The sequence below is a fragment of the Urtica dioica genome, chromosome 1, assembly GCF_054948205.1.
Source record: "Urtica dioica subsp. dioica isolate 48M chromosome 1, U.dioica_male_clone48M_v1_H2, whole genome shotgun sequence".
NCBI lineage: Eukaryota > Viridiplantae > Streptophyta > Magnoliopsida > Rosales > Urticaceae > Urtica > Urtica dioica.
This window is the reverse complement of record NC_142756.1, coordinates 4,030,782-4,043,282: the sequence shown is the minus strand read 5'-3', so window position 1 is coordinate 4,043,282 and position 12,501 is coordinate 4,030,782. Positions and strand designations below refer to the sequence as shown.

Here is a 12,501-nt window from a genome sequence, read left to right as displayed (position 1 = left end):
TTTTTATTTTTTGAGAAACAACGAATTCCTTATTTTATATATATGTTAATTCTATCGTGTACACGGAATAAATGCTATGACGCATGGGGTCCAGGTCCACAACCACGTATAATATATGTATACTGAACTTGACAACTATGTCCTATACATGTGGATTAACGTATATTTACATAATAAAAATTCTGATGTATAGGGAATGTTTGTATATGTCTCGTCGTCTACAACGAAAGTCTATATGGAAATTATATATACACAAACACAAGAAAATAATTTTATTTAGAACATACATGGGAAAAAATAAAGAAAGAAAAATACACTACAAAACATTGTCGTCGATGATAGTTTCGTCTTTAATTTCATGTTTTGTTGTAGTGATAATGTAGTAAGAAAAAAGAAAAACTAGCCGTCATATTTTAATGAAAACTTATTTCGTCAAAATATAACTTAAATAGATTTGATTGAGTTGTCTATTTATCGATATCCTTCCATATGTACACTAGCAGCCCAGAATTATTTTGTGGCTGGTCACGTATAGATCAGAAAATGAGAGAAGATCAATTCAAAGGGAACTGCTAGGGGTATAATGTTCTATAATAATATATAATGTAATATAATTTTTTTTCCTGAACTATGCCAGCTTAACATCAACGTCACTTGAATCAATATAATGCAATTGCACTAAATGATGTTTTCCAAGGGAGGTTTCCTTTTCCAAAAGTGTGATGTTGACCTCTTTATTTTTTTATTTTATTTTTCAAATTATATATATATATGTATATATATATATATATATATATATATATATTTATATGTTTTATTTCATGGAGGCTTTTTTTTTTCTTCTTCTCAAGATCCACCCAACCTCCATACTCCTTGGTATGTGATGGAACAGAAAAGTGTTTTATAAGACCCCTTTCCCATTTCATATATACAACTTGTCCCAATGTAACATCTTTATATAATACTTTCTCTTGACATATTTATACATAATATTCTTTTTCCTTTTTTTTTCTTTCCAGTAATTTTAGTTTCCTTGTGAGTATTCAATTATGAATTGCTCTTACCGTTTTTTCTCAACTTTTGATGTGCCTTTACAGTGTGGACATTATACACACATGCATTACTTGTATGGCAAGGATTAAACACTCCCCGCTTTTTATTGACAAGTGAGAAGTGACTGTGTAATTGTGTATAATTATTAAAAACGCTTCACATGTATTCATTTAAGGAATCTACCACTCTTTCAAGGCAGATTTTGTCTAACATGGCGTGTGAATAGTATTGAAAGATAGAAGATCAAATGCAAAGAGTATCTTGTGATCTTTTAGTCACGACAGATCATTAAAGTTTCATTTTTATCAATGGTCTTGTAGAGGGAAAAATAGAAAAAAGCTTGGGTGACTTTGTGTGTCTTTTTTACTCATTATGCATGGACAAGCATTTAATATGGCATCGTCTCTAAAATATTGTAACATTTTTTTTCCACGGTCTCAGTGAACTCATCCGTTATAAAGGACAACATGTTAGTCCTATACCATTCTACATGTAATGTCCCACAAAGATAAATACATAACAGCTAATAACATATGTAATGTGGACAAGTCTATATCTACATACAAATATATATATATATATATATATATATATATATATATATATATATTATTTGGAAAAATAATCCAGCGCTGCACTTTTGGTTTATCAACTCATAAGATTATCATGACGAAATAATAAAATAAAACTAATAATAATATGAAGCAGAAAATATAACAACTTGCATCTCAATTTACCCAAGCTGCATGAGAAACGTATATAGGTGAAGCACATTCTTCCCATTTCAACAGGGTATAATTGATATTATATTAATATATATATATATATATATATATAATATAATATAAAAAAATGTGTGTGTGTGTGTGTAAACATCAATTTCCTTCATTTAATATGCACTGTACTATACAGACGTATAATACACTTCTATAGTGACTGAGGTTTCAAATTGCCAATTTGTAAAGCCATGGGAAAAAAATTGGTTCATGGTCTCTACTATGACTAATTAATATCATTTAATTAACAAGGCCTGCGTGGTTTGACTTGTTTTCCCTCTTGATGCTCTACGATATTAAGTTTCAATGTCTTGTCATAGACGTTATAATTACTTGCCCAATCGCTTCATGCCACCAAGTAGTGCACATACAGTGACGATAAGGCCAATTCTTTTCATCGGAAAAAATAACAATCCTTTCGTGGTCCTACAGAGATTTTAATTACGATTATTCCCAATGGGTAATGAAACAGAAAACAATGGCGACTATAAACCCTAGAAAGTTTCAACTTGGAATCAACATCCAAGATCCAACATTGAACCGTTTAAGATGAAGATCAAGTTTTAGCCATCACCTTGTACAAATCCCATATTTCTCATACATACATGGTCTCGTTTTTATTATTATATTACTCAGTATAATATATATGCAAATATAGATTTGACCTGCATTAAATCCAGATCAAGATAATGCAGAATCAATAAATAAATAAATAAAACCATTTAAACGTAGCTAGATCTCAATAATCAAATAAGACAAGAGTCAATTTATTAATCTCAACAAGAACTTCGACTAACATAATTAACAATAAATATGAAATTTACACTTTGCTTCCTGTTCTAGCATCAAATAATAATGTGGCAATATAATTACTACCAAACTCCCATTTATGGAAGAACTAAAATATGATATAACTAATCAAACAACTTTATGAAAAAAAAAAAAAAAAACCACAAGATCACATATTTTTCCCTCATTAATAATTTATTATATAAAATAAAATATTATCATAATAATAAATAAAATAAAATAAAAAGTTACTTTAGGAAAAAACTAGCATCGTCTTCTAGAATCATATCGGTAAGTCCTTGGTGTTCTTTCCCTTGGTTCACACTCTCGTCAAACAACCATTTCTCCAGCAACGAAAACGGAAGATGATCGCCTTTTCTCTCCCGGTGATGATGATCATGATGGTCGTGGTGGTCCCGGAACAACTCCGTCGTCTCCGGCGACATAGGCCTCGAGAAATCGGAGTTCGAAGACTCCAGAGACTGGTCAAACCCGAACAAGGACTCGAAAGCCTCGGACAAATCGACCCCGACGGTCGTCGCGTCGTTGCTCGCGGCGAGTTGATCCAATAAATTAGGGCTGTTGTTGTTGCTGGGCGTGCCTTGCTCGCTCGACCCAGAATCGGTCCCGTTGTACGTCGTCGTGGTGTTGCTCTGCGCCGAGCTCGTCGTCGTCTTCTTCGTCGCGACGACCTTCTTATTATTCGGGTTAGGGCTGTTCCTCATCCAGCTCTTCAGAAGCTTCGCGATGTTGTCGGCGCTCGAGGCGTACCCGGTCGACGACGATGACGTCATCATCGTCGTCATCGGCTCCGTCGTATAACTCGACCCCGATTCGAGCGAGGGCTTTCCGACGATGACGTCATCATCGGGTTTCGGGTTCTCCGGGCAGAGGGCTTCGTGGAGGGCTTGCTTTGCCATTCGTATGTCGGTCTGAAGCCTTCTCTCCCACTGGCCTCTCGACATTGTTGGCTGTGAAGAAGCAAACCCTAATTCTTTATTATTATTATTATTATTATTATTGATGTTGTTGTTGTTGCTAGGGCTTGATTGGCTGGTGATGAGCTGTTTGTTGAGCTTCTTCTTCAAGTAAGTGTTCCAGTAGTTTTTAATGTCGTTGTCTGTTCTCTGCGGAAGGTATGAGGCTATGGCAGCCCATCTGCAAAGAGCGCAATCAATGTCTCGCAATTAATATTTTAGAGCTTGTACAACAAAGACGTTTTAATAAATTAATATTGATTAATTAATTAATTAGTACCTGTTGCCCAAAAGAGCTTGGAGATGGATGATCATCTTCTCTTCATGGTCTGTGAAATTACCACGCTTGATTCCTGGCCTGAGGTAATTAGTCCATCTAAGTCTGCAGCTTTTACTACACCTGAGCAAACCTGAGGGGAAAAAAAAAAGTACACCTAATTGTTTTAGAAAAAAAAAAAAAAAAATATATATATATATATATATATATATATATATATATAAATAAAAAAAATAAAGAAGGTGAGATTAAAATTAACCTGTATTGGTGGGAACAGCTCTCCAATTTCCAGGACCATGCTCTTGGATATAGGAGACCAAAATGATATCTTCTTCAGGAGTCCAAGGACCTTTCTTAACTCCTTCTTTATCGCAACATGGTGGTCTACCCATAATTTCTGTGTTGAGTCCACAAAGGAAAAAACAAGTAGAAGAAGAAAAAGGATCTAGGTCTTCTCTTGAGAGGAAATCAAGCACACACACACACACCAAAACTATATGTTTGCAACAAGTACTTGTATAAATTCTCTCAGATTGTTTTTTTTTCTTTCTTTCTTTCTTTCTTCTAAAATGCTAAAACAAAGAGAGAGACTAGGGCTAAGGTTAACTAGGTGTTGTGGCCTTGTTGAGCGTTTTTATAGAAAAATGGAAGAGAGATGGATAATTATATTGGTTTATAATAATATTAAGAGAAGAAAACGCTGACCTATTATCAACAAAGAGGCAACCAAAGAGTCAAAAGTTGACAGCAAGAGCATTTACTCAAGGGCATGCCAAAGTCAGCTGTGGCAATACCTCTTCTGCCTCTTGAAACCGCGTGGCATTCAATGTGGCTGCACTGGGAAATAAAATTATAATTCCAAAAAAAAATACAAATTAAAACATTTAAAAAAAAACTTATTTATTTATTTATATGTAATCGGCTTTAATGTCACCACACCCAATGTAACATGAATAATGTGTTTTGAGCTGACTCTACACACACTACTTGTACTACTCACGTCTCTCCTTTTGTTGTCAAGACTCAAAGACTTGATACAAGTAAAAAAGAAAGAAAAAAGAATGAAATAAATAAGTTAAAATTCATTTAATTCTCCTAGCCACATAGATTAGCTTTAGATCTCTTCAATTTTTTTTTTTTTTTCATTTTTGGAACCTCTTTCTCAATACTTTTTCTAACCCCATTGGTTAGTTTGAAATGTAGGTCTAGATCAATGCTTAGTTTTGCTCCTTCTGGGAAGCTTCTTTTGATCAATTACTCCCCTTTTATATCTCTTTTTTACCCTAAAGAAATGACTTATTGGGATCAAATAGATATTTTTTTGAGATCGAGTTAAGAAAAAAAAACAATCAAGACACTTTAATTCAGATTTTGGTCCTCTCTTTTACAATATTAGTAATGAGAAATGGTTCATAATTTGCTCTTCTTTTTGCTGGTAACCGACACGTTATAATATAGTACTTAAATCATAGATGAGAATCAATAAACCCTTGTTAATGGCGTTGTACGTACGCTTTTAATTTTTTCCATTTCGTGGGACTAACAGAGACACAAGGGTAACTCTCAAGTTTTTTTCCGAGTAATTATTTTTCGTGATATTATAAATATCAAGGGTGTGGTATATTATATAATCAGAGCTCTGCTTTAATTACGCTTTAGTGCTCTCTATCTCTCTCTCTCTTAAGAACCGACAAGTTATCATTCATAAATCATGTTGTACGTAGATGTGTACATTGTGGCCTATGTAGAGCCCTAATTAGGTCATGAAGTCCACGTATATACATACACAATCACAACACGTTAGGTACCTTATAGAATTAACTGCAATACAAAGTATCATGTGCCAACTCTTACATGTTTTGGCAAAACGGAAAAAGATGTTCATAAACTAGGCATAGACTTATTTCTCATGACAAGGATAGAATGATTTAAGTGTAACGATACAAAACAGTATATAATAAGCTTGAATTAGTCGTCGGAGCCAGCAAAGAGGATGACCATATAAAATTATAAATGTATAATATAATATTGTTTCTTTTGTCGTACGCGCAATCGTCATCTTTGTTGGATGGAAAGCGATAGTGACAAAAGTCAACCGCAAAATAGAAATAATAACCGCCACGTTAGCAACTTATATATATTTGAAAAACAAAGATGTGTATCTCTCTCGAAAATGAGGATTTATTATGATTCCAATTTGAACCAGATAGAGAACACTGAGCATCAAGGTCCACTTCTTTTTTATAACCATCGAATATAGTATTCGTATTATTAATGGCCTATTTGCACGTCACAACCCCCAAATTTGTGTGTTCTTGCTATAATTAAGGCTTGAATTATAAAATCAAGGGATATAATTTTAGGATCACGATCTAACAAAATCCGGTTGAAAAACACTAGTCTTAGCTATTTTTATTTAAATATACACCAGTGTAGTCCATTCATCCATTGACATGCTTCATAAAATTAATCCAATTATATATAGTGTAGTTAATAAAGGTGTACGTATAGTTTAAAATAGAATAAAATTTTAGGATAATGATTTAGAGAAAATCCGGTTGAAAACACAAGTCTCCTATCAATTGTTTAATATAAACTAGCTGTAGTCCATTTGACCTGCTTATAAAATCATACCAATTTCATTCAGCATAATTAATGTAACCGTAGAAGAAGGAATGCGATTGTTCTGGTTTACAAAATGATAAAATTGTAGTATTAAAATGACTGTACCTTCATTATACAGTAATGGATATATACGGAATTTTATCCCCATTGTGCAGATCCCACCGCTCCAGAAATATATATTTTCCTATATTATATAATATACAGAAGAAAAAAAGAAACACACTTCTCTTCTCTCACAATATATCCGCAGATGATGACATGATGCAATACTGAAGCTGTACTAGCTATTTGAAATAATAACAATTTCAAGCAAAAAATAATAGTAATAATAGGGATTTGGACATAACTATGACTAAATTTATATTAGTTTACCAAAATTTAAAATTTGATGGTACTATTACCATATAATTTATGTAAAGATTGTAATACTTTTCAAAATTTCGTGATAAATCGGCTACAAAATTACAAATTTATTGACGGTTTGATTGCAAAATTTTGTATACATCGTGAAGGATTTTAAATTTTGTTACAGATTTGGTCATAAAATAAGAAAAAATTCATTAAATAATATATTTTTAAGAAAGTAATTCTCTTTTTTATTTTAATAATAAAATTATCAAATATTAAATTTTAGTTGATTTCCACAAAATAAGATGAGTGTCAATATATAATAATAATAATAACAATTGCCATCGTAAATTGTTCATAAAAATAAAAGTAAGATCATCATTTTAAAAAGTATATATAAATTTCGAGGTAATATCCTTTTAAAGTTGACATTGGTTATAAGTTATAAATGCCTGTGATTATCATCATGATTATCACACTCTTCTCGGCAGCGACATATTTTTTGTTTAGAAGTGATATTATTGATCAAGATTACAAAATATATTAGTAGTGTAAAGCGCAAGTAACACTATCGATCAAGAATACATAATTTAAGATAAATTTTAAAGAGACATGCATCTCTAGAACTTAAAATGTTCGAACTCAGAACTTCTTCGTTGAGGTATGTGTGAGATTATCGCTACACTAAACTAGCTACGACTTTTTTTTATTGGTTTTTGAAATGGGAAAGGTTGCTAGCAATCTTTATAATACCTTGAAGTCAACCGGTCACGTTACATACTTACATTACACGTAGCATGTATATATATATATAATATTTCTGATCGATATAAATTAATTTCAGACTATGTTGGGTTGACTCTTGGGCAGGAAATTGAACGAGTCTTGGGGAGCTGATCAAGTCAAAGAGAAGTAATATCTTTCACTATTTATCGGATCGTATTACACACGTCATCGTGTTTTTGTAAAAGTAACTAATAATGAACATGATCACAAAATTCAACCTCAAGCGTTAGAGTTGAATTGATATTTAATGGCTTAGCACAGATCGTGCTTGCATGTGATCAAAAGAGGGAGAGAAAGAGATGTCTGATGATAGAAATAGAAACTTGATAGAAAGTCTTTTCGTGTTATAGTGGCTGTACTTGTGTATTTCTTTTTGTATGCTCTCTATATCAATAATTTTACTATACTAGCCCTCCATAAATCAAGCTTATTGGACCCATCGGATTCATCTTTACCCTCTCAGCGCTGAAAATGATATACGCCACACTATACGTATAGCTTAGAGAGTCATCAACGCTTGGCTTTTACCACTAATGAAAACCGGCTAATTAATGTAGCCCCCCAAAATGGTCCCCCGTCAATGACGTATGTGTTAAATTTACAAATGACTACTACGCAAGAAATAAGTTATAATTCTGCTATTGAATTTTCAAACTTATTTAAGACATTTAGAAAGAAAAAAAAATATGTTTTAATTTTTCATCCATCAATTCTACTTTTAAACCTCTAATGAGAAATTTTATTTCTTATACAAGAAAAGTAAGAGCTCAATTAATTTCTAAGGGATTCGACAGTTTCAACGATCTAAATTATTCAAAGAGATTTTGTGACGTGTAACAAAATGAGCAACTCGGTTCACATATAATTTTAAAAAAAATCGAGATAAATTACATATATTGGAAATCAAGTTCCTACACTTGGCAATTAGCAAGCTGAATAGAGAACTCATATGGCACAATCACCTCGTATAGCACTCGCCACCACTAGACAATACGTTTTTATTTTTAATTCATTCTTGGCGATACGTTTTTATTTTTAATTCATTTCTTTGTTCCAACTGGCAATTTGTTTCACCGCTGGAGTTTCAGCAAGCATGCAGTGGTTGTTGAACTCCCAACAGAATTGACGGGGGCCCGCACAAGCGGTGGAACATATGGTTTAATTCGATACAATGCGCAAAACCTTACCAGCCCTTGACATACACATATGAACTCACCTTCGATCGAACTTCCAAAAGAGCTAGCGCCACAAAAGAAAAGTCTTGAAATGCATTGCAATCAAATTGCAAAATTGAGTTCGCACCTAGTCAAATGTAATGGAACTTTAGCTTTAGCAGGTAGTTACCAAGAAACCACCGATTTAGCTTGGTGGGCCGAAAATGCACAGCTTATCAATTTATCTGGTAAACTGTTAGGAGTAGCACGCGCGGGATTAATCGTATTCTGGGCCGGAGCAACAAACTTATTTTTAGTGGCTCATTTCGTACTAGAGAGGCCTATGTATATACAACGATTAATTTGGGTAGGATCTGGCGGGAAAGTTCTATATGCCTTTCCCTACTTTGTGTGTAAAGTACTTCACTTTATTTCCTATGCAGTTGGGTTTTGGTGGTATTTATCATTCACTTACATGTGTCGAGTGTAACGATTACAATTTCGGAATCCTACACTTGCTACAACACCTATTAGTAAGTCGGCCATTTCATTCGTTATGAACTCTAAAGCTAATTTTCGGTATAGGGCTAACTTTCAAGACAGAGATATTGGCCTTCACAATCCCGAATTCTCAGCCTAATTATAGGAACTTGGCCCACAAGCCCAAGTACACAAGGCTCTTTTGGTCAAGTCAATGAGAAAGTGAAGCTCGACTGCCAAGTTACAATATGAACGTCACAATTCCGAGCTCGCAAGATGGAAGTTAGAGAATAGCGAGCCTTAGAGACAGTGACGGATCCAGGATTTCAATCAAGGGGGGGCAAATTTGAGAAATATTTTTTAGGAGGGGCATTATTGAAAAAAAAACTTACAAATTTGGGTCAAAAACATAATTATTAGTAAAATTTAGGGGTAAAATTATAAAAAAAATATAAAAATTTGGGGTTAAAAAAATAATTTTCAAAAATTGAGGGGGGGCATTGGCCCACCCTGGCCCCCACCTAGATCCGTCACTGCTTAGAGAAGACTGAGTTGATTTAAACTCAAAGCTGTCTCACAACAACTAGAGATTACTGATTCAATGGTAATCTGCCTTATGCAATAAAAAGGAGCTTTGAGGTAAGCTATAAATAAGGGCTCATACTTTCGAAAATCTATACAATCTTCCTATAGCAAGCTAGTACAATATTATTTTCACTGTAACAAAGCTATCGAGCTCGTAAATCGTATTGGTTTCACGTTCATTAGTGAAATCTCACTACTACTTCGTTCTTATTAGGTTTGCTACAATTAAATATCATATTTTAGTAAATCGACTGAGTAATCGATTCTTAGACGAGAATCGGATACCTTTAAATATGAAATGCAAATCAAACTTAATAGTTACGTGACGGTGGAGTTCAACAATAGGTTAGGGTGTATTTTAAAAATAGTCGTATCATATTTTAGGTGGCTAGGGCCATTTATATATTTAAAATGCTTTGGCATATAAATAAGTGACTGTAGCTAATTGTGTAGCTTGCCATAAAAGCGTTGAAAAAAATAATTTTTTTATCGGAAAAAAATAATTTATTCAAAAAGGTTTTGTTGATATATCAGATTTGATTACGTGCCTAGCAGAATGACACGTAGATCTCTCTCCCTAATTCTTTCTTCTCGTCCCCATATAATTTTTACGCACCGCCATTTCCATGTGCCATTATTTAAATATGACGATGCTATCCTACAGAATTACATATATGCATACTTGATACTTGTTAACTGACTTCATATGCACATTTTTTTTTATACATTCTTCAATAGTTCAATATAATTTTCAGATATATAACCAAGCGTATATACACACACACACACATTCATATATAATACATATATAGATATATACACACTGAACTGTCTGCTCTTATTTTATATGTTTATGCATGTGAATTATTGTCAACAAATCAATAATATTTTTTAGTCCAAGCTACCAAAGAGAGTAGAGACTGTATAGTGACATCTGTACATATATCTCATTATCGTTACAGGTCACATATTGATCGTTCTCATTTTATAAATTCAGTTCCTGTATCTTTTGAGACACTTTTATTTTTCAGTTATTTGTTTGTGGAATTTTTTTGGATTTGTGTGAGAATTACATTGCTTTTTTCGTGTTTTTTGTCATATCAAAATTATGTATTAATAATACGATGATGGATGTTATCTTGCTCTTAATATTAATTTGAGCTTTTTATTCTAATATGTGTGTGTGTGTGTGTGTGTGTGTGTGTGTATATATATATATATATATATATATATATATATATATATATATATATATATATATATATATATATATATATACCAATCAGCATCTTGTATTTCTTTTACTATTACTATTTTGATTGTTCAAGAGATAAGGACAGCCTATCAAACACATGGAACCAGAATTATTTCGAAAAAATAATTTCTAGTGTAAAAAAATAAACTTGAAGAGGAAACAACATCTATCACCTTAAAAAAAATTACAAAATTACATTTTAAAAAATGTATCTATCGTAATGATTATAATTGATAGTGCATGGGATGACAGAGACCCTAACATTTATAAGCCTTTCCGATTTGCATGTGCCTAATATCATTTTTTATGAGAAGCCATTAAAACCTAGATATTGTGTACCTACTGTATTGGGCCATTATTTTTATATATGCTTCTGAGCCCACCTCTATTTTAATAATGTCCTTTATATCTGGACTCTGGATTTAACTTTTCGTTAATAATGTAGAGATTTGGAAGTAAAAAAAAAAAAGCCAATGAACTTTTGAGACTTTTAATAAAAGTCATCTATAAGACTTCTAAATTAAATTTGATTGATTTAATTACCATTATACTTATTGGTTTTCTAATTATTTTTTTAAATAATTACTCTCTCTCCTGTTTTTTCTTTCTTCGTTTCTCCTTCCGGTATGTCCCTTGTCTCACTTCGCCAACGTCTCTCGTCTCTCTCTCTCTCACTTCGCCGCTGTCCCTCATCTCTCTCTCACTTCGCCGCCGTCCCTCATCTTTCTCTCACTTCGCCGCAATCCATCATCTCTCTCCCACTTCGCCGCCGTCCCATGAAAATGTGAAATAGTATTCTGTTTCACTTCACAAGCGATTTGACAATAGTGTTCCATCTCACTTCCGCGGAAAACACAAGTTTTCTGCCGCCGTCTCCCTCTGTTCGTCCTCTGTCGCGATCCCCACCACCTATTCCAATGCAGCAAGCTCCTACAATGACACTATTTCGCTCTTTATTTCGGTAAGTTATTCAAACACTTTGTAGGTTTTTATTAGTTGAAGATTTTTTTAGCCATTTTTAAAAGCGTTTGTGACCAACATCGTCACGAAATCTTCACTCTGACCTTATGTTTCGTGACAATGTTGGCAAGAACCTTTTCGAGACTATGTTGTCCCGTAATCTTGACATAAAATTTGTGACAATATGGTCACGAAACTAAATAATTCAGTGACAACATGGTCACGAAACACCGAATACTGTGACAACACTGTCACGAAACCAAGGAATGCAGTGAAAACATTGTCATGAAACCAAGGACTATAGTTACACGGAGCCAAAAAACAGGGTTAAGCGTCTCCCACAAGTCCTAATTCTGGTTATGTTCAAGAATATTCTCGAAGGGAGAGTTGAGCCAAGCTTCCTCGAAAAAAGGGTAAAAAATGAGGTTGTGATTTG

General features: G+C 33.3%; 1 protein-coding gene across 1 annotated transcript; it reads right to left on the bottom strand.

Annotated features, from left to right (window-relative positions):
• Nucleotides 1–2,580: 2,580 nt before the first annotated feature.
• Nucleotides 2,581–4,499, bottom strand: LOC149406529 (transcription factor MYB30-like). The gene is made up of 3 exons (XM_089607441.1): nucleotides 4,132–4,499; nucleotides 3,876–4,005; nucleotides 2,581–3,776 (listed from the first exon to the last, which is right to left on the bottom strand). Exons 1-3 carry the CDS (start codon nucleotides 4,262–4,264, stop codon nucleotides 2,867–2,869), a joined length of 1,173 nt encoding a protein of 390 aa, XP_089463567.1. The 5' UTR covers nucleotides 4,265–4,499; the 3' UTR covers nucleotides 2,581–2,866.
• Nucleotides 4,500–12,501: the final 8,002 nt, after the last annotated feature.